Below are 23619 nucleotides of genomic sequence, written 5' to 3'. Positions count from 1 at the left end.
AACATGTCTCGCACTTACTTTGAACATTACTAACGCTTCTAAAGTGTACTAACATTGTGAACGTTACGTTGATAAACCATTTGAAAGTCCTCCCAGGGTTAAGCGGTATGAATCTTGTTTTTCTATAATTAAATGGTATAATTCCCACTGTCCACAGCGAAAACTCCCTTTGTCAGACTTATCTGGACAGGAAGTCTGTACTTTTGGCCCCAGTATGCACGCAGACTACATTAACTGGAGCTCCAAAGAAATGTCTCATTCTAAACTATCCATTAACTCTCAGAGGAAGGGAATGGGTGGGGTATTTAATTTTGACACACACAAACATACGAAATGTCCCAGCACCTCTCCTTGCGTTCCTCCCCTCCCTTTGTTTTTTCCTTTAAATGCTGAAGTCACAGCTAACTCACTTCCATTTATTCACTTACTAACAGCTCCCTAACACGCACTATCTCTGGCCCTTTTCTCTCGTTCTGTCTTTCTTGATCTGTCTTGGACAATGTTTTGTATTCTCTCTGGACTACTTTTGCTTTTTCTGGATCCATCTATGATCTATGGTAGGAGATCTTCTAAGATTTCAATCAATGAGTTTTGTTACATGAACATCTCTGACAGCGATGCAGCCACTCTTGTTTGTGGACTTTGAGGATTTAGGCAAAACGTGTAATATATTAATATTATTACTATTGTAATATATTAATATTGACTTACTAACTCAGCTTTACAAGTTTTTCACTAAACTGCCAACCTGTTTGTGGTTGAATAGCTTTAAGGCATAGTACACCCATAACTAAAAATTATGTCATCATTTAATCACCCTCATGTCATTTCAAACCTGTTTGATATTCTTTCTACTGTGGAATAAGAGGAGAAATTTTGTAGAATGTTAACGGTGCTGTTCTTTCCCAAACAATGAAAGTGAATGGTGACTGAGGCTGTCAGTCCCTATATTTTTGCCTAACATCTCCTTTAGCGCTCCGCAGAAGAAAGAAAGTCAAATGGGTTTGGAACAGCATAAGGGTGAGTAAATGTTCATTTTTGGGTGAACTATCCCTTTATTTATAAGGAATCGTACTGTTGATCATCATTTAAATGTTTACGTCTATTCTCAGGTCAAACGACGCAAGATAACAGAACAGCATTTGAAGGTAAGGGACAAACAACTTTTTTGCCAACCTGGCACCATGGCTCGTGAATGCCCAATTATATTTTTGAAAAAACTTTGTATTTTTCCATTCCAAATATACAAAGCAGCTGCATAACTTGTCAAATGTTAATCCGAGATGATTTTCGGGTTGCATGCCAGAAATAAACAAAAAAGCTACATTTCCAGCCAATGTGCAAATGTGCCTGTATTTTGCTGGTGGTGGGTGTTAATTTTGCACTTTACTGTATCCTTCATACTACTGGATAGTGTATGATACATTATGATACATTGTTGGTGTAACCTTTGTCAGGTTGATTCAGACATGTTAAATATTATTTGACTTCAGTCAAAGCAGTTCATTTGAATGTTACCACATGAATTTGGCTTATAGGAAATAATTAAAATTGACAGCTGACACTAAGATGTACATCTCTGCCTCAACAATATTGCTTTTCTAAAAAGCTTTTCTTTACTTCTCGAATGCAAATAACAGATTGAACTGAAGTTCAATCCCTCTTGTCGAATTACTCCTCTAAATTTGACTTTTTAATATATAGAAATGCATCAATGATAAATCAAAGACAAAATGCTTTTTCATTTACTCTAGATGAGAGTCTAAGAGTCAAAATCGAGAATGCAAAGCATGCATTAAACAAATCTTTTGACACAGGTAAAGTATGCATTCTTTACACCTGCACTCTTATCTGATCTCATAGACAGTGTTTACAATCATAACCAGACTTTTCACTCTTTCAGAGAAGAGTAACGGCACATATGAGGACCAAGGTGAGAGAAAGAGAGTTCACCTATGTGACACTTTATGGAGGGTGTAAGCTTTTAGACTTCACTAGATCACTTGTTTGTCTTCATAAGCAATAAACCACTGTTGCTCTCTCAGAGGATTTTCAGAATCAAGAATCTTTCTACAAATACAGTCACTGTGATGAGGAGAGTTTGAAGATTTATGGTGAAATATTGTGCTGGGCTAACTTCAATACGAGCATGAGTATAGTCGGAGAGGAGAATTGGTGTAATATGGAAATGGTTGTAAGGTAAGCACAAACTTAATTACATGTAGCTTTACTTAAAATGAAGCAGTATAATTTTTTAACAGCTGTTGGGCCATTTTGCAGAAGCAAATTTATATCGTAAACCCTCTAGCATTAATCTAGCATCTTCATTCTTTCTTAAAATCAAACTAACAAGCAAAAGAGCTATCTATTTTGAACATTTCTGTGCATTTGGAAAAATTTTAATTTTAGGGTTGGAGTTTAGGTTGGGTGCATTGCTCTTGACTGCATGCACGCCTTACAATAAAAGTAACATTTCATTTCTATACTCATGAATTTCTGTGCACTAATTTTTGTATCGGACTTTTGAGAAATGAGATCAGGCTGCTTAGATACTGGAAAACACACAAAGAAAGGAAATGTTTGGAGAATACAATGGAAGGATGTGAGGGAAAGGGCCAAGAGAGATCTACTGGTCCATTAAACAATGAGAGCCATTTCCCTGTTCTACATAAGAGTTGATAAGAAATTATGGGTGTGTAACCAGGCCTGCTCGACACGCTCCGAGCGGCATTCGAAACGGCGTTGGCTGGCACAGGAGGTGGGCGTGCTAACAAGGAGGCTAAAGGCTACAGCCTCTAGCATCAGTTGCTAGTGCGCCTCTTGAGGCCAGGGGAGTGAGGTTTACATACTGCACAGCTATCACGTACCGGCTGGCTGATGCATTATTTAAGCGCAAAACCAGAACTAAAGGACTATTCACACCAAGCCTGATATTTTGGTGCAAATGTTCATTCCGAACGAGCTTATAGGAACAATGGATTCCTATGGTGCTATTCACAATGGGTCCGACAAATCTTCCGATGACAATTCAATGTTTTTTTTTTTTTTTACGGACAGCAGTCCAATTTGTTTTTTTCTTTGGACTGTCATTTTTTTCAGAGTCGCTGCTGCTGCACAATCCAGTGTGTTGCAGAGGTGTAGTCAAGACCAGACCCTCCAAGACCCAGACCTAGACCAAGACTAGACCCCTTGAGACCAAGACAAGACCAAGACTAGACCATCCAAGACCCAGACCCAGACCAAGACCACGTTTATATGGTCTCAACACGTCTTGAGACCAAGACCACAAGATCAAGACCCCACCTCTGGAAAATACCCCTGTTCATTAACAAATCAAAATATTATAATATGATAATACGAATTGTCATTTTCATTGAAAACATGGCTGGCCTAAATTGCCATATATATATATATATATATATAAAATATGTCAAAGACAATGTGACTAACTTACCTACTGAATGATGATGTTGTACCATGTGCTTCACTTATTAATGTGTGACATATTTTGCAGGTTGCTTTCCATTTCTTATTTTCAGAATCTTCAAAATTTTCAAATGCAAATTTTACCACTGTAGGCTCTGACATTTTCCAGACTGCTATATAGAGAAAACAGTCCAGTTTTACAAGATGCCTTCGTAATCCAAATATATATAAAATAATACAACTAAAGTGAAGTGACTTGAATTGGCTAGTGCACAACAGTTGAAGTCTGCATGGTATAAGTCTGATTTTCATTGCATGTACACTATTAATAATTATGTATACTATTAAACTATTCAAACAACTATGCATAAAGTTATGCACTGAAAATTATAGTGAAGAAACAAAGCAAGAAATATGCTGTTGTGAAATATTCGCAATAATTGAAAATCACATTTAGTGAATTTAAATTAGTCTGACTTCCCAAAAGCATGCATGGTTAATTGAGAAATGTGTTTCATATGCATTATTATTCTAACAAAATAATACTGATTATTTTTTTTATTTTTTTAAATCACAGACATGTCAGCTGAGCGCATAAATGCAACGACCAATCAGAGGAGTTTACGTCACCAGCTCAGCAGTTGCTCACAGACTGAGTTCTGTACGTGCTTATGCCGCACTCTCAAGCAAGCAGTAAAAACGATGTAAATTACACAGTTCTCAGCTGGTTTGGGATGTGTAGCTGCATAAATATGGCATGCAATAAAAATATGGCATGCAATAAAAATTATAGTAATATATCTTATTAATAGCGATTACAATATCAGGGGAAAAAATCTTTAATTATGATTTTAGTCATAATCATTTAGCCGTACTCCCAATAAAGAACACCTCGCAACGTAACAAGCTTATTGGGTCGCGCGATTACCCTGAGTGAAGTCACGGCTTCTACATGGCAGATGTAATCTTAAATCATTAATGTTTGCTTTGTGTTGTTAATAGTTCTTGCACTTAACATTCATGTGATGAGAGATGGCGTTTGCCGACACATGCGGTATGACTGAGGCAGAAGTACTGTGCTTGCAAATTCTCAGTAATGGTAAAGATGCATCTAGTGGCTGAAATAATAATCGCATTTAGTGCACTGGTAAATACACAGCGGTCTTGACCATCAATAGGCCGAGACCGAGATCCAGACTAAGACTTTAAATGTTGAGACCAAGACCCAGACCAAGACACTGAGTAAAGAAACCCAGACCCAGACCAAGACCACGTTTATATGGTCTCGAGACGTCTTGAGACCAAGACCACATGATCAAGACCCCACCTCTGGTGTGTTGGTGGTGCTAATCAACTGGTGCTAATCACATTTTATATTGTTTTTAATACATTGCATCATATTTTATGCTATACGTGTTTTACTTAATGTTCATTATTACACGTGAAATTATGACAGCTTTTTTACAAAAGGAAAAAATAGGGCTGTGGGTGTAGGTTTTCTAGTGATCATGGCAGCAGTATTGTAGCCAGATCGATTGTGTGTTTGTATGTGTGGAGTAAAATGGGTAACAATAATGTACTGACATTGAGGGCAAGATAAAAAAAAAATTTGAATTTATTTGAACTGTCAGGTAATAATGTTTTAACAATTAACCATAAGATGCCAAACAGTATGCTAATTTATTACATGAGGGTATTAGAGGGTATATAAGGGTGAAGTTTCAGGTTTCCTAAACTAAAATTGAAAAACAAATACTACAGGTATATCACATTTAAATGAAATAAATCACTGTAAAATCTATTTAGCTGACCTACAGTGAGTTACTTAAAAAAAACAAAAACAAAAAAAAACATGCAAAACGATTGTATATAAAAATCTAAGCAAACATATACATTTGGCTCAAATAAAGTGGATGTTGTATGTTGACGTAATGGTAACATAGTCAAAAACTAGTAAAAAAAATAAAATAACAATCATCTGAAGTCAACAAATGAGTTTAATTTGATATAGCTCTTAGTATTAGCACTTAGGAACAGGAATGCAATGATTCCAGTTCCAGTTCCTATTCCTCTTAACGATTCTGGTTCCTTAACGATTCCATTCACGATTGTTTTAGTATTTATAATTAAGAAATGCAATTCTGTTTGTTTTTAGGGCTTCCTGCCTTTAGCAGTCTGTTACTGTTACCAAAAGATGATAATTTCATATTTTAATAGAACAGAATCTTGCAGGTGTGTTTACACAGACTTTTAAATTAAGATATTTTGTTCATATAATAATGTGTAGTTAAATACACATTATGAGTTTTGTTTTAATTATTGATATTTAAAAAAATTAATTAATGAATAAAATATCTTTATTTAAATATTTCCTCGGGAATTTACATTGTGTTTTTTAGAATAGAGATATTCAAAATAAGATCTGTGGTGAAAATTACTTGAAGAGACTCACATTTTACATTCTAGAACCTAAATTACACACAGTCATACCTCAACTGTGGATTTTAAAGCTGTTGCATCTTTAAAAATGCATGTTGCTAACCTGTCGCTAAATAAGGACTACAGCAGTCATCTATTTCATAAAGCACGTGGCTCGCATGCTCATGGTAGTTGTAGTCTTTAATTACCATCGATATAGCAACATGCATTTTCAACAAACACATTCGATTCAGAATTAATGTTTGAAGTATAACTGTATGTAATTCATGTTGTAAAATATAATCTAAAATGCCAATTGTCTTCCGGGTTTTTGGACTACAACCTGAACAGCTCTATTTCTGTGATTTAAGTCTCAAAAGCTGGACATTGAGAAATGAACGTCTGGAAGTTCAATAAGTTTTTGATTCACTAAAATGAACTGGCTGAAAAGAGTTATTCGGGAGGTAGCGTTGTATATTTATCATTGTAGATTCAAAAGAACCGGCTCATATGAGTCATTCGTACAGGAATCAGGGTACACATTTTGCACTGTATGTTTTGCATGTAGATGCCGTTGCGGCGCCGCTATACTATAAAGCAATGCAGGAAACATTGACAGAATGTTTTATTATGGTGTTTTTTTTTTTTATGAAACCAGTTCTGAATGAGAACCGGTTGTCGGTTCCCATGGCATCAACAGGCACAATTCATTTTTAATTACTTTGTGTCTCTTTCCTGTTTCCAGAAGTTACAACATGTTAACTGAGTGTCTGGAGTTGACATCTAAGAGCTTTATGTGTTACTATCCTAATGTGGTGGTGGAGCAGTTATTCGTGAGAATTCACCAGCATTACTTCCGCTTCTGTAGCGATGAAGAGGATTTACCAGATGCCCCGGCAGAAGTCGTGCTCGCAGCCACTCTACTGCCCATCCTCCTAATACCCTTCATAGTGTATATTGTAGTGTGGAAGAGTAGTTTAAGGGACTGATTGCTTTTGCATTAACCTCCAACACCTCCTGACTGTGTGTGCAGCTTAAATGAGAGGTTAAGGCCAGCTCTGAGTGTATAAAGTGCAGCTGCTTCACAGTGATGTAAGTAATGTGTTATGAATACACACACACACACACACACACACACACACACAGTAGCTGTGGGATTTCCCACACACTAATGACTTAACAGGTATGATTTATGATGAACATATAAATATATATTGTGACTCAGCTGGGCGGTATGAGGATCTACTATATACTGTGTGATAGTAAACATTTTGCTGTACTGTACATATCCTGGTAGATATATTAGTGTGACTATCAGGCAGGATTTTACAACTGCTTCAAATGGGGCTTAGCCATTCAGAATTTAAAGTCTGATTTATCTGCTTTATAACATTTCTAGCCAATGCCAGACTTATCAATCATTTACTATGAATATTCTTATTGTTTGGTTTGCTTCCATCAAGGTCCAAATAAAAAGAGAAATTAAACAAGTAAAATGAAATACTTTCATTTGTAAAGTATATACTAAAATAGGCCTTATCACATGGTTATTTAATATATATACCATTTTTTTATATATATATAAAACCTTTTTTCAATGCATAAACCATTTTTCTTTGAATTTCCAGCAGGAATTTTTATATTGGTTATATTATTAATATAATATTACTCATAATGTAATATATGATTTTGGTCATACCACCCTCCCAGTTGTGATTCTGAATCTAAACTATGACTTAAATACAAAATTTCCACAATGTTTTAAAATGTGTGTGTTTTTTTTTTAAATCAGTTTACAGTTATTAATAAAGTGTGATATTTTATTTTTGATACAGTCTTGTTTATTTCATGCCCCTGTGTTTTGAATGAAAATAGTCTGTTTTATTGTTTTTCTTTTTAGGCCTCAAACTCATAAACTCACTTTGACATGAATGAAATCAAATTAAAATCATTACAAAATTAAACAACTTTAAGACATTGGACAGACATCACAAACCAGGCCAAAATTGTATCCATCAGTAAAAGAAGGTTTTGAAGGGTTTGAAGAACCCTAAATCAAAAGCTCATTTCCCTGAAAAGTTTTAACTGTGACACTTTGCCACTTGCAAAACGTTGCTCTGTCTGGCAAGACACCACATTATTTGATCAACCAATCGGCCCATTGTTCAAAGGTGCCCGGAATTGTTCCTGGAAGGCAGCAGAAGTCCAAACCCCACTCCCATCCCTAATCCTAATTATACAGAGCATGTAGGCTAAGGAGCCTGTCAGGAACAACTCGGTGCCCCATTGCAAACCAAAGCATGATTTTGGAGTTTATAACAGAGTAAAATTCACTGCTACCACCTGCTGACTGAGCTTTAAAAATACACACCAATTTGGTGACAGGCCTACAACTGTAAATATCTTTACAGAACTTTTTATTTGGTTAAATAACATATTTACTGTTACCATTATTGTACAGAAAATCCACTAATCATAGACACCACACACAAGGCCACAGGTGTTTCAACATGACTCGTGTCAGCATTGTCGGATAGGACGTGGAGACTAAGTGGTGCTCGACCAGAGTCAGAAATGAACTTTTCCATTAAGAGGAGATATTTGCCATCTGGTTTTGTTTTTTAGCAGCATTTTATACCTTCAAAGGGCAAATTTTCTAACCAAATAAAATAGATGGTCCCACTTTATATTAGGTGTCTTTAACTACTATGTACTAACATTAAAATACATACAATACTATTTATTTTTGTGTAACTACATTTTGTTCTACAAAGTTCTTACAAGATTCACATTTGCAACTGAGGTTGAGGTATGGTTAAGGTAGGGTTAGGATTATGGTTAGGGGTAAGGTTAACAGTGTAAGTGCGAATGTAATTAAATACAGGTACAAGTACAATGCCACAACACATAGTGTATGCACATAATAAGTACATTGTATCAAATGCTTTAGTACATAGTAGTTAAAGACACCTGATATAAAGTAAGTCCAAATATGCATACTGTATACTGTGCCATCCTTTTATGTCAATTAATTAAATTCAACCAATTAACATTCATTCTCAGTATGAATAATTAGGGAATTTATTACCTCTTACCCATAAATTCAATCAGATTTAATCCAAAAATATATATTTTAAACTGTATGAAGGTTTTTAATGACTATACTTTCTTATTGTATTTTAGTTTTTCGCTGTGAAAATAGCCAATTGCTTTGACGTCCATATGCGAGTACTGTGGAATTAGGTGACGTAAAACCAATACATTCTTCTCCAAACATTGTTCAGCAATTTATTTATATATTTAATATAGTGTTTAATGCTCATTCATGCATCACTCAAGTTTTGATTTCTGTCTTCGGCACAATCTGAGACACAAAAAGCGTAATGTGAGAATCACAGCTCCCCCTATTGTTAGTACAACAGCTAACAAAAATGTCACTACATCAACCGATTGGTATGAGTACCACGGCATCCTATAAGACTCTGTTCGTAAATGTGCTGCCCCTTTGTGCCGCATTACGAACTCTATCCAATAGAGGGCGCTGTCTCGAGGATGCGTAGGCTTATCGCGGTGTAGCCTAGATAGCCGCTGCATGTTCTCTTTGTACAATGGCTGATGTAAGACTTCCCGCACTGCTGTTAAAAAGCTCTGGCTGTCCAGTTTAGTAGCTTCAAGAACTTTAGCCACCCCCCGTACCTCAAGACGCAACATATTCTCAAACTGGTCAAACAGCAGCGGAAGCCCAACCACAGGAACGCCATGATATATAGATTCATATATTCCATTGGTCCCACCGTGCGCAACAAATGCCCTTGTTTTAGGATGACCTAGTAGGTCGTTCTGAGGCAACCAGTCGACCAAAAGAGTGTTGTTGCCAAGATTATGAGGTCGCTCACCCAGGTGCCTCCAGATCACTCTTTGGGGTAGCTGAGCAAAACCAGCCGCGATTTCAGATGTGATCTCATTGGGTAGACCTTTCACAAGTGTCCCTAGTGACATCACAATAACCCCATGTTCTCCCGACCCTTCCACAAACTCCTCCAGCTCTGGTGGTAAGCGCTTGGAAGGTTTGCACTGGAAGCCTCCGATGTAGACGACGTTGGGCATTGTTGGACGTGGGAACTCAAAGATGAAATCTGATCTCATAAGCCACATATCTGTACCCTGTAGCAAATGGTAGAAATTGGTTTCATGTCCAAAGTAACGTGCTACTAATCTGTCATAAACTGGGTTTATGATGAATTGGTCTATGCCCATGTTCAGCACATAATGGAATATGTTCTTGACCCGCTCAGCAAATGACATGTGGTTTGGCACACCGCTTCCCGGTGCAGGGACGTAGGAAACTGGAGAGGGTGCGATAACAAAGTGTCCTTCTCCACTCATGATCCATCTCACATTGAACACTGTGGGTAAACCGAGTTTATGGGCCACTAGAACGCCCACAGGTAGACCCGGGTCAATAAGGGCCACGTTGTAATGTGCATCATGGAGCTGTTTCATTAGTACCGGGTTTTCGAACATCTCCACCACTAGTTGACTTGCTTGGTGATGCATTTTGGAGAGCGTTGTCAGCATCTGCCAATAAAACTGCATGGTTGCAACCAGGGAACCTCCCTGTCTCTGTATCTCAAGCATTTCACTTAAGAACCTTACCATGAATTCTTGGTCCTCAATGTTAATGTGCTCTGGTAGGGGGACCGTGATGGCCTTGTAGTGCGGTGAATCCTCCTTGATGTACCAACTGCTGGCGGTCCGCACCACGGTGACCTCATGACCCGCAGAATGCAAATCCTCAATTAGCAGTTTCATGTTAACCCAGTGGCTGCCATCCACTGGAAAGACGAGGACTTTGCCAGCCAGAGCAAAGAAAGCGCCAGTTGTGAGGAGGATGGAGAGCAAAAAAAGGCAGCGTAAACCTCTGAGAAAATCCATTGTTTTCTAGTGCAGAGAAACACATATAAAGCAAAGTTAAAGGGATAGTCAATCCCAAATTAAACTTTGGTCATTGTTTTCTCGCCCTCAAGTTGTTTAAAACCTGTATGACTTTCTGTCTTCTGTGGAAAACAAAAGATGTTCGGCAGAATGACAGCCTCAGTCACTACTCACTTTCATTGTATGAAAAAAGATGCAATGAATGTGAATAGTGACTGAGACTAAGGCCAAAAATGCAATTTCTTGAATACACATCTACTATAATGAACATGTTTTCAGTTTCTGAGTTCAAAGTCATTTTTATATTTTTCCTGGGGCTTAAAGTAAAAAATGTCATGTGGTGCAGCCCAAAGACAGTAAAAAAATCTAATTTAAAGCTGAAATTCTTGGGTAATGAAGAATAATCTTTTATTAATATATATATATATATATTTTTTTTTTTTTTTTTTTTTTTTAAATAAGCAGAGAACACTTTTTAAAGTTTTAAAATTATAACTTTTGTCGACCAAGTCAAAGTCATGTGGTGTTACCAACATTTAGGTAACCATTTTGTTGTTTATGTTGATGAAAACCATAGGGAGAGGACCCTTTTAGACCCTTTAGACCCTTTTAGACCTAAAAATCTGGTCATATGGAGTAACCCTGTGAAATTGTTTTTAGATTTTTAGAAATGAATGATTAAGTTGTGTCATTAAGTTGTATGTATTCAAGATGCAAAGAAAGTACTTTAATATCTTTTTATTGATGGTTACACCACTTGACAAGTAATTCAATCAATTATTTTGTAGAAAATGATATAAATGTCTTTCAAAACTTTATGAAACCAAATTGGACACAAAGATTACATTTCTATGAAAACGACCTTTGTGTTTTAAACTAGATTTTTAAAAGACTTTTTGTAATCACATCGGACAACCTTATTTGTAAATGATCCATTCAACAGTCATTTGTATCGCATAAATATAGAATGAGTGACCAAATTTGTTCATAGATGTTTCCTGTCTTAAAATAAAGTGTTAGACAGGAGGCTGGCAAAAAAAAATAAAAAATTATGCGTGCATTCTATCGATTTGAAATTATGTTATATTGGTTGGTCTGCATGTGAACACAAGTCGTGCCTTTTCATATGAGCTAGATATCTTACGATTTTGCTATCTCGTATGAATTATTACGAGTTGCCGTAAGACTATGTTGCATTGTTCATTTAATTGTAAAACCATAAATCCCTCTTTAAAAGAAAAACATCAGTTTAGTTTTGTTCCTGCACAATCCAACACATCCCTCAAATGCCTGAAAATATTTCACTTAAGTACATGTATGGACACACAAAGAGTTTCTGAAACCCTACACAGGAAATATGTTACATTAAATAGATGTGACCTCTAACCAGTGAGGTTTTGCAGAAACACTGACTTCAAATAGTCAACAGCTCAAATAGTCAACAGCTCAAATAGTCAAGACCCTATAGTGGGCAATGAGACGAATGAAACTAGTCATTCTTAATGTTCAAACTACCTTTGAGCATTGCTGAAACAGTCGAATAAGACAGGAAAGTACAGATAATTGTACTCCTGGGAAAAGCGTAATAATTAGTTAAAAAGTCATTTCTTTGCATTTAGAAACAGAAAACAATTAACAGGATGTGGTAATCTGACAAAGAAAACAGAGAAACCCTTTTACCTAGTTCTGTAGCCTCTCTTTGCGGAAAACTGAGTTTGTTCAGTGCGGTCCATAGTTCAGATCGCACAACTATTGCATAACTCAGACGAGGTAATCCCAGGAAAATGGCCATTGTTAACAAAGATCTCTCTCTCTCTCTCTCTCTCTCTCTCTCTCTCTCTCTCTCTCTCTCTCTCTCTCTCTCTCCCTGTGCAGAAAGAGTGTGCAATTCACAAAACCCTCACCCACTGCTTCCTCCAATTCTTAAAACAAGGAAAAGCACACATTTTTAAACATTTTTACTGCCATTTTAAACAAAACCACCAAAAATGTCATTTTGCATGTGTATTTGAGAGAAAGGGAGGAAGATAAGTCAACAGGTAAAGAGAGAGTGAGAGAGAGAGATCAAAGCAAATGAAGTAATTGTTTCCTAGTTAATTACTACATTGCATTTTCTCTTTTTGACTCTTCTGGCAATTCAAGGCTGATGGTTACAAGGACAGGGTCAAATACCTCCAGTACAACTAGTTTAAATGTCATTAAACTCTGAAGAGATAAGAAAAAAGTGGCTGTACATGATTATACCATGGTGAGCATGCTGCAGCACAAGTGTTGATGTAACCATGTGTTGGTATAACCATGCTGAAAAAACAGCTAAAACCAGCCTACTGTAAGCTGGTTTGCTGATCTTTCTACATGGTCGGGTTGGCTGATTTTAGAGGGAATTTGGGCCCCTTTCAGCTTGGCCAGGCTAGCATTGCCAAAAGGAATTTTTCGGGTTCAATACAAGTTAAGCTCAATCGACAGCATTTATGGCATAATGTTGATTACCACACAAATGTATTTAGACTCGTACCTCCTTTTCTAAGTGAAAAAAATAAAATACAAATTAAGAATCATAATGGAGGTTACAGTGAGGCACTTACAATGGAAGTGAATGGGGCCAATTTTTGGAGGGTTTAAAGGGAGAAATATGACGCTTATATGATTTTATAAAAGCACTTAGATTAATTCTTCTGTTAAAACTTGTGTTTTATTTGAGCTGTAAAGTTGTTTAAATTGTAATTTTTGCAGGATTACAGGGTTTACAGCAGTACATTGTAATTGCGACAAAGTTGTAAAATTGTCTATAACTTTACACAGATGTAAAGTAAGGGGTTTTATCACTCTAAAAATCATGTTAACACGCATATTGTTTACGTTTAGTGACTATAATTTTGAAATAGTGATTATTTTAATATTTATGCTTTGGCCCCATTCACTTCCATTGTAAGTGCCTCACTGCTAACCCAGATTTGTTATTTTATTTTATTTAAGAGTTTGAGTTAAGAGTTGAAATAAATGTTTGTGGTAATCAGAATCATATCGCAAATGCTGTCGATTGATCTAAACTTGCATTGAACCTAGAATATTTTTTGAATCCATCTAAAACCAGCAAAAAACCTGTTTAGTTTAGCTGGTTTAAGGTGTTTTGTTTTTGTTTGTTTGTTTGTTTGTTGTTGTTGTTTTTAGCAGGCACCCTAAATTAGAAGTTGTTAAATTATTGATCATGTTAATTGTTGCTAATAAACCATTAACAAATAGGAGTATGATGATTTGCAGATTAGTCCTATTTAATAATCATGATCAAAAATATGTTAGACTTAACCGTTTATTTTTTATTTATTTATTTATGTATTATTGCTGTATAACCAATAACAACATGACAGAAATAAATCATATTAACAGACAAAAAACTAATTAATTATTAATAACACAACAGGAAACAGCTAGGGGATATATTAAGTAAAAGGCATTAAAGATGCTTCATACTTTGACATATTTCACAGCTTTCTTATTTTTCAAGTTCAAAACCTCAAAAAAACAAAACAAAACATATTCAGCTCAAGCTCAGGAAACTTGCTTCAGCTGCATACATTTAGTTGTAGCACAGACCTAATTAAAGGAATAATCCGGGTTCAATACAAGTTAAGCTCAATCGACAGCACTTGTGGCATAATAATGATTACCACAAACACTGATTTTGACTTGACCCTCCTTTTCTTTAAAAAAAGCAAAAATCGAGGTTCCAGTGAGACACTCACAATGGAAGTGAATGGGGGCCAATTTTTGAATGTTATATTACTCACTGTTTCAAAAGTATGGCCACAAGACATAAACAATATGCATGTTGGGGTCTGGGTAGCTCAGTGAGTATTGACGCTGACTACCACACCTGGAGTCCCGAGTTCGAATCCAGGGTGTGCTGAGTGATTCCAGCCAGGTCTCCAAAGCAACCAAATTGGCCCGGTTGCTAGGGAGGGTACAATCACATGGGGTAACCTCCTCGTGGTCTCTATAATGTGGTTCTTGCTCTCGGTGGGGCGCGTGGTGAGTTGTGCGTGGATGCCGCAGAGAATAGTATGAAGCCTCCATACGCGCTACGTCCCTGCGGTAACATGCTCAACAAGCCACGTGATAAGATGCGCGGATTGACGGTCTCAGACAGGGAGGCAACTGAGACTCGTCCACCACCACCCGGATTGAGGCGACTCACTATGCCACCATGAGTGCATTGGGAATTCCAAATTGGGGAGAAAAGGGGAGAGAGAAAAAAAGAAAGAAAATATTAATGTTAACATGATTTTCGTGTGATAAAATCACATAATAACCTTTTCTGTGTAAAGTTATATCCAATTTTACAACTTCCTTCCCATGACGATGTAATGTCAACAAACCCTAAAACTCTGACAAAATTTTACAGCTCAAATAACAAATGAGTTTTAACAGAAGAAATAATGTAAGTGCTTTTATACAATTATTAGCTTCACATTTCTGCCTTTAAACCCTACAAAAATTGGCCCCATTGACTTCCATTGTAAGTGCCTCACTGTAACTTTTTTTTTAAAGAAAAGGGGGGATGAGTCAAAATAATTTTTGTGGTAATCAATATTATGCCACAAATGCTGTTGATTGAGCTTAACTTGTATTGAATCTAGAATATTCCTTAAAGCCACAAGGTGGAAGCATTTATACATAAACGTGGTGCCTGAGCTTGGAGGAAAAATTAACAATGTTGATGTTTAAAGTCGATGTTTAAATTAATTCATTAATAATTTGTTTGAGGTTTTATGTACATTAACATCAGGAGGAAAAGGGTTGGTTGATACATGTTTAATTTCTGAGTCAGAAAAGGAGTATGCTGTCCCAAAATCATATTAATAGTCAAATATTCATATCGTACAAATGTTTTTTGAGTGGTGTTAGTTTGGTTTAAAATAAACATGTTTTCTGTTTGTTGCTTGAAACCTCTTTAAAATATAGCCTTTTAACACTGTACCAAAAACCCCAACTAACAAAATCTTTCTAGGAGATATGTTATAACATTGAGTGTGCCTGTTCTTTTTTTGTAGCCAAAAACTTAATTTCACCTCCTGTATCGTAATGCTTATTTCACCAGAGACATTTAACAAAGAATAAAAACCAACACCGATCTCCCCTAAATCATAAAATATAAACTTTTATTATTATTAAGGCATGATTAAATTAATTTAATATAAATGTATTAATTTCTCTTAAATTATTCACCATGCATTGTTGCAGTCCAAGACTACGTTTTGTGTATGCATGGTGTACAACATGTAATGGCTGGTTACATAAACAACTGCACAAATTAAACATTAAATATCTATCCTAATGTTTGTCTATCAATCCATATTTGTTCATCTTATGTGTGTGTGTGTGTGTGTGTGTGTGTGTGTCTCAGAGAGAAGAGACATGAGAATATCAACAGATTTAATTCAAACAGTAACATGTCATATAAATCCCAAGCACAGAGTGTGAATAATGTGTGTGCATCTAGAAACAGCCCGCAACTCAAACTGGCATGTCTTTCTGTATGGTGGGCGGAAAACACAGAGAAATGCACAGATCTGTGGGCAGGTACCATTCTGCCATAAAAAAGTAAGATTTTCATGTTGTGATTGTTTGTGTGTGTGTATGTGTGTGTGTGTGTGTGTGTGTGTGGGCAGGTTTAAGTGGTTTACGAGGACTTTTTTTAGGTTACAAACTGGTAATTACAAGGGTATTATGCTATAAATGTGATTTATGAGGACATTTCTAGTGTCCCCGTAATTCAAATTGCTTAAAAAGCATACAAAACGATGTTTTATTGAAAATGTAAAATGCAGAAAGGTTTCTGTGAGGGTTAGGTTTAGGGGTGGGGGATAGACTCTATAGTTTGTACAGTATAAAAATCATCATGTCTATGGAGAGTCCTCACAAGTATAGCAAAACCAACGTGTGTGTGTGTGTGTGTGTGTGTGTGTGTGTGCGTGTAAACAAAGACAACCACATTCAAAATTCAATAGCATCCTCAAACACAGTAATTAATGTTTCATATTCTATTTACTAATTTATTTGTTTTTTTATTTCTGCTGTAACAACACATAAACACACTGAATTATTGTTTGCTTATTTGTCCATTTTGGCCACTAGGGGCGCATCTCTCTCTCTCTCTCTCTCTCTCTCTCTCTCTCTCTCTCTCTCTCTCTATCGATGCTATTTACACTAAGTGTAAGTGTACTTGTAAGTGTTTTTACACTAAGTGTAAAAAGCATCAAAAAGCATCTTCTTTGCACTCCTGTGCAAACAGTGGAAGATACTCTTACACACCTGTTTAAATAATAACATACAGTATAGTGACTTCACTACAGCATTATTATTGTGTTTAATTGGAGTCCCACAGACAACCCCTACCCCTAAACCTACCTTACAAAAATTAATCATGGTTTTACTACAGTAACCATAGGAGCACCATGGTATTTTTCTTGTAAAATCATAATAACCACAAAATTAAACATGGTTACTATTAACTACTATTTACAACATGTTACTGTATTAACACCATGGTTAATTTTATCCGGATCAAATCCTCTCAACTCCCCAACCTTCACTGTGACCAAATCACTACGAGGAATCTCTTTTATTTATTACTATAAGTAGTATTTTAGGAAATATTAAGAGTACAGACATGGGAAAAAGCATGTCAAGGGGTGGGATTCAAACCCAGATCTCCAACATGACAACATATATTGTCGTTACACCCAGAGCTACTACAGCTGCATGGGGGGTGCAGTCTGTCATAAAATCCTCTGTTTCCACCAGACTATTGGAGCGCAAATAGTCACTTAGTTATCCAATCTCTTAATCCACTAAATGTCTAACCCATTAACCAGTTTAATGTCTCTGTCCCATTGTGAAAAGTTCTAATAAGCCCACCTTAATTTGATCAGCAGAACAAGACTCCAAATAAATCTGTCGTGGCTGTCTCGAGTTTGGTGTGAGCAGTGGTGGGTGGAGTTAGTGTAAATAGCCTCTGACAACAAGATGGGCTATTTGCACTTATCGTAAATTTTTAATAAACAAGAAGAAAAAAAAAACCTCAACTAAAAGCATAACATCTGAATTTACAGCATTCACAGCAATTCACAGTATCAGTGCAGCAACTCCTTAAATGACTCACAATTCACAGTATCAACTCTTCATGCTAACTGTAAGCCACTAAGCTCTCGCCTTCACCTTACGGGTAGTGTATACTGTTTACGTTTTTTTCCGAGTGCCATTTCATCTTTTATCGGTGCACTAAGTGCTCAGCCTTTCAAAGTATACTCTTCTGAACACGAGCCCATACGAACCATTCGACGCATGAGCAGTACGACTGCTTTGTGATACTCTTTAGTACAGTCAACGGCAGTCTAGAAAAACTGGGCTGCAAGCACACATTTACAGTTAATACTGCATAAACCAGCATAAACACTGGTCGAAATAGGGGGGAAACTTTGCGATGTGTCTGCCCAGAGTCATTACACTGACGCACATACCTCAAACACAAACAACAGCGCTTCCATGTCAGTGATCAAATGATGGAGAAAGGAGCTCTTGAAGCAAGTATTTTTCATCCTAAGTGAGGCGTATTTTAATTACCATAGAACCACGTCAAGACTATCACCAAAATGCAGAATAAGGAAGTTATTATCTGCAAGCGCTTTTCATGTGGAGTTGATGCTGACTTTGCTGCCCTGAAGCGAAACATGAACACGGCTTCACGGTTACTGTAACAAAGTGGATAGCCACAGTCTGCCAGTTGATTAATATTGTGGATGATGAGAGTTTAAGAGATTTAATGCCTATTGCAATGAATATGCAACCTATCGGGGACTTGTTCTTTCAATTAGTCAAACCCCCAAATAGAGTTTTGGGAAACGTTTCATGTTGCTTGAATTGGTTCTATTTTAGTGCATTTCTATCATTATTCTTTGGATGGCTTCGTTTGAAAAATGTTAATAAAGTTTTATAGTGTTACATATTGTTTTTTTTTCCTGAGAAGAAAATAAATGCATTTTGACAGGAAAACAAGTATACAGTACATATTCAGATATTCAGGTATAGAGTCAAATTTCATCACTTTGTGATTAATTGCGATTAAAAATCTGAAAATCTGAATTGACTGACAGCAATAGATTTTCATAGTGAGGTAACCGTAAGAACGGGTGGTGGGGGGGGAGAGGGTTGTGGCTGGCGGTGCTGTTAGCGGAACCATAAGATGGGTTGGGGTGGGTGTCACACATTTCTTCGCACTGATTGAACTGCTTGAAGCGGCCAGCGGAGCGCGCGTGCGCTTAAAACAGTGCCGCTCTTGGCCAATATAGTGGAACAGGTTCTGATGCGTCGCAGTTTGGACAAATTATTTTTTTATTTTGGAATTGGAGGACCGTTCTGCCCCAATTCAACCCCTGCCTTCTTGACTACTTACGGCAATAATAAAAAGGGTCAAATACCCATAGTGGCTGATGCTTACACTAAATGCTTTTTCATAAATTCATAAAAGGCACCTGGAGTCTGCGAAAAACAATCTGAGTGACATTGAAGAAATATGTGTTTGTGTTGTTACACTCATCAGAAAATAAATGTAGGAAGATTTTTTTACCTGGTGCGCATTGCTCTTTTCACATTAGCGCTTCACGCAATAAAGTATTTTACAGTATTTGTTACTTGAAAGTAGGGATGCACTGAAATGAATTTTTTTTTGGCCAATACCGATTTGAACAAAAATCTATAGCCCAATAATGATACTGATATTTTGCAACTTTCCTTATTTTGTTTTATTTCAGAATACTTAAAAAATGTACAAATATGTTCAAAAGCTTTTCTTTACTGTTCTAACATTAAATAATTTCCAATTAACATGGATTGGATCTGTTGAAAACTTGACAGGCCAAAATTTTAAAGGAGACACAATGAAAGATACAAACAAGATAAAAAAGATACAAAAAATTACTAAATATGATAACATGATGATTGCTATGAAAAAAGGTTATTTTGTACTTCTAAAACATTTGTGCACTTCTGTTTTTGCAGTTTAAAACGAAGCCTTATAAGGTTTAGTAATCGCACAAGGCAATGTTGCAATTTCAATCTTAATTCAATCAATCATGCAGCATTAATGGATATTATACTGATGTCTCAGAAGTCTGCTGGTTTCAAAGCATTTGGATGGTTTTCTTCATCATGTAGCCTATAGGTTAGTGCCGCTTTCACAACTGTCACGTTTGTTTATGGTGTTTTTTTCCACATTAACATGAAAACAAGGCAGAATACAATTTTTACATTACATGTTCTTAAGAAGTGCCAACCCTACAACATATTGTGGCTATTATTATTTCTGGATTGTGCACTTGAATTCACAGTATTTTTTACAAAATGTGTTACTAATTAATTATAAATCAACCATCATTTTTTTTCATATTGGTGTTTTCATGCTTATTTCCAATATGCCGATGGTTTTAATCTGTCTGTTGGATTCTTGTTCTGTGAATTTGTGTTTTGTGACTTAAAGGCTTTGTGATGTTGAAATGAATGGACAGCAGTTTTTAAAGCTTTTCTATGCTTTTAATGTTACCAGCTATTCTGTATCCTCTGTGTGCTTCCAGACATAGTGACCGCTCCAGGAAAATAGACAGAACACATGCATGCAAATACAGTTCTTAAGATAATTCTAACTTACACCATGGTCTCTGGTTCTCTCTGGCTCAGCTTGGGGTGTTATCTCTACATTATGTTCGCTTTCAAGTAAAATCGAACGAGGAGCCAGAGATTCCCCCTTGCACAAGGATGTGCAGGACGTGTGCGTCTCTCTAAGGGCTTGTTACTGACTCAGGGGGCTTGTTGTTCTCAGCTGGCGGTGGCACAGGGAAGAGAGAAGCTTTGAAGGAATTAAATGACAGACTGGAAAAGTCTCTCTTTTTGTCGCATTACTGCGGCCACAGTCAAGGGCACCGTGGCCACGGTTTGAGTCACAGTGCTCGGAGCTCCGCACGGTCTTCGTTCCCCGCAGCGACTGATAAACATTCTCTGTTTCAGTGACTCACAGCAATAGTCAGCAAGCCCTCCCCTCGCCATACGACTTCATCGTGTCCCATGACTGCATCACAAACCACAAGAGAATGAAACAATGTTTATGTGAAAACAGACCTTTGGTTTTAGACTTTTGTGTATGAGGGACAAATGAAAGGTGACCTCAGTGTTAGGCTGGGTTAGTGTCCAAAATAAAACTCATAACAAAACTTCCAATCCCTCAAAATAGCTCAGGTTCCCCCTTCAATGCAAGTCTATGGATTCTTTTTGTAAATTGTAAGTTTGATCGCTAAGAAAAGTTGCACAATCTGAGGTCTCATTCATGTCTGTAGCACAATAAGTTATGCATCAAAGTTTAACACTTTAGGCCAAAGTATACTTTGATTGTCTGCTTGCTGCGTAAATTTCGTTATGCACACAGTCTGTGCGTCCCGTCTGCATACAGGCCAATTTTTCTCGTTACACAAACAGTCCATGACTGTGTGTCAGCGCATACGCCTGCAATTTGTCTTAAAGAGTATCACAAAGCAGTCACATGCGCTAAATGCGTCCCTATGCGATCACGTTCAAAAGAAAAACACAAGTCTAGAGCACTTGACTGTGCATGCGACAGAATGGCACTTATGGGCCAACACGTCCTTAAATTTTTTGGCGTGCCGGTACGTCTCGTTAACAGTGTGCGTGATACATATTTCATCATCATCACAGTATGTGCGTACTGACACGAAAAGGCACGGAGTCTTTTCGCGTCATCGGCACATCCGAGTAGGCTACTGCATATAAGTGCATGTGTCGTAGTGCGCATGCGTCGAATGAATCCACATGGGCTTGTGGTCAAAAGAGTATACTTTCAAATGCTGAGCGCTCGACCATGCACGAGATTGCACGCAGAAAAACTAAATATACAAAACGAACATAACACTTAGTATGCGCAAGAAAATATATACTAATATAATAAAAGAAATATTGTTCTGTAATTTTTTTTAATGGTACTACGTTGTAGTAGGCGCTTTGGATAACATAATCTGTTAGAGTATTAAATATATATAAATATGCATTTCAGACAGTCATATTCATTACAGTGCAATTTCATTCCTGGAAAACATTTGGATCACACTGTAGCAAACAAATGGATCATCGAAACAAATGGATCATCGACTCATGTTTGAGCATTTATTCAATGAAATAAGATCATTACAAGCATGCCTGTAGCATGTTCCCATAATATGAGCGAGCTATGAAAGAATTACTATGTGTTTACTGTATATAAATAAACAATGACATAATTATATAACGATGCCAAGAAGAGGGGTCGAGGGCGGTTTTAAGAGACAGAGAAAGAGAGAAGCAGAAAAATCCCATTGCTCGTACTCAGCAGGTGTCCCTCTCGATTAACTGAAGCTTAGAATGCGTCCTGACAGATTTACTTCACCATCCATCACGCAGACACAGCAAACAGACTCTATCTCTCTTGTTTATATTCGTTCTATTCGTGGTTTATCCAACCACCATCTACAAACCCTGCCATCAAGTCTTTCAGTTCAACAAGTGGAAAATCAAATCATATTTCAAAAGACTGCACAATAAAGCAGACTTAAAAGATTAATGTGGCATTGGGTTTTCACATTTCATTCTCTTCTCCTCCCTGCTTCCTTCCTTTTTCTTTCTCTCCTTTCTTCCTCACTTCCTTTCTCACATTCTTTCTTTCTTTCCTTGCTTCATTCCTTCCTTTCTTCCTCCCTTCATTCTTTCCTTTCTTCCTCATTGTCTTCCTCACTTTGACTTTCTTTTTTCTTTCTCACTTTCTTTCCTCCCTTGCTTATTTCCTTTCTTGCTTCCTTCTTTTTTCTTCTTTTTCTTTCTTTCTTTCCTTTCTTCCTCATTTCCTTCCTCACATCCTTTTGTTTCCTTCACTCTCTCTCTCTCTCTCTCTCTCTCTCCTTGCTTCTTCCTTGCTTCATTCCTTCCTTTCATCCTTCTTCCTTCATTCTTCCGTTCATTCTTTCCTTTCTTCCTCATTTCCTCACTTTCTGTCTTTATTTTTTCTTTGTCTCTTTTTTCTTTCCTCTTTTCTTCCCTCCTTGCTTCCTTGCTTATTTTCTTTCTTGCATCCTTTTCTTTTCTTTATTCTTTCTTTCACACACACACACACTCTCTCTCTCTCTCTTTCTTTCTTTCATTCCTTGCTTCATTCCTTCCTTTCTTCCTAACTTTTTGTCTTTCTTTTTCTTTCTTTCCTCCTTTTTCTCCTCTTTTTATTTATTTATTTATCCCTTCCTCATTTTATTTACTAACATTCTTTCTTTTTTCAGTCTATCTATCTATCTATCTATCTATCTATCCTCTAACTTTCTTTCTTCTTTAATTTCTTTCTATCCTCATTTTTCTCCTTCCTTGCTTATTTCCTTGCTTGCTTCCTTCTTTCTTTCCATTCCTTCCTTCCTCACCTTTTTACTTTTTTCTTTCCTTCTAAAATCTAAAATAAAGTGTTGATAAATTAATAATAAAAAATAGAATAGAATACACTTTCAAGATCTTAATGGACATTGATACTACTCTGTTGTACTGACAACGAATACATTTGTATGGATATCAGAGCGGTGGTTGGTTTCTGAGGGTGTGCAGTTCAAATATAAATTTAGCTGTGACAGATGCACGACTGCATGATACTCTTTCTCTCTCCCACTGTTTCTTCATTTGCAAAAAGCCTCCTCCCACTTGTCCTTTCTTGAGTCATATAAAGAATGAGAAAAGAAGGGCATTCTCTCTCACTCGCTCTCCCTCGAT

At 36.8% G+C, this 23619-nt stretch overlaps 2 protein-coding genes across 3 annotated transcripts; one reads left to right on the top strand and one right to left on the bottom strand.

Moving 5' to 3' along the window:
- The first annotated feature begins 405 nt into the window (after positions 1-405).
- LOC127431593 (receptor activity-modifying protein 2-like) lies at positions 406-7672 on the top strand. Of its 2 annotated transcripts, none has more exons than XM_051682068.1 (6): positions 406-557; positions 1113-1148; positions 1755-1817; positions 1904-1933; positions 2046-2199; positions 6590-7672. In XM_051682068.1, the coding sequence occupies exons 1-6, from the start codon at positions 500-502 to the stop codon at positions 6831-6833; spliced, it is 585 nt and encodes a 194-aa protein (XP_051538028.1). In that variant the 5' UTR covers positions 406-499; the 3' UTR covers positions 6834-7672. The 2 variants fall into 2 exon arrangements, with proteins under 2 accessions (XP_051538028.1, XP_051538029.1); XM_051682069.1 differs by having other exon boundaries at positions 413-1020.
- A 572-nt stretch (positions 7673-8244) lies between these two features.
- LOC127431565 (UDP-glucuronosyltransferase 2C1-like) lies at positions 8245-12584 on the bottom strand. The gene is made up of 2 exons (XM_051682032.1): positions 12460-12584; positions 8245-10785 (listed from the first exon to the last, which is right to left on the bottom strand). The coding sequence occupies exon 2, from the start codon at positions 10777-10779 to the stop codon at positions 9175-9177; it is 1605 nt and encodes a 534-aa protein (XP_051537992.1). The 5' UTR covers positions 10780-10785; positions 12460-12584; the 3' UTR covers positions 8245-9174.
- Between the last annotated feature and the right edge of the window lie 11035 nt (positions 12585-23619).

Source organism: Myxocyprinus asiaticus, chromosome 41, assembly GCF_019703515.2.
Source record: "Myxocyprinus asiaticus isolate MX2 ecotype Aquarium Trade chromosome 41, UBuf_Myxa_2, whole genome shotgun sequence".
NCBI lineage: Eukaryota > Metazoa > Chordata > Actinopteri > Cypriniformes > Catostomidae > Myxocyprinus > Myxocyprinus asiaticus.
Note: the sequence above shows the minus strand (reverse complement) of the source record. Positions and strands in the feature narration are given on the sequence as shown.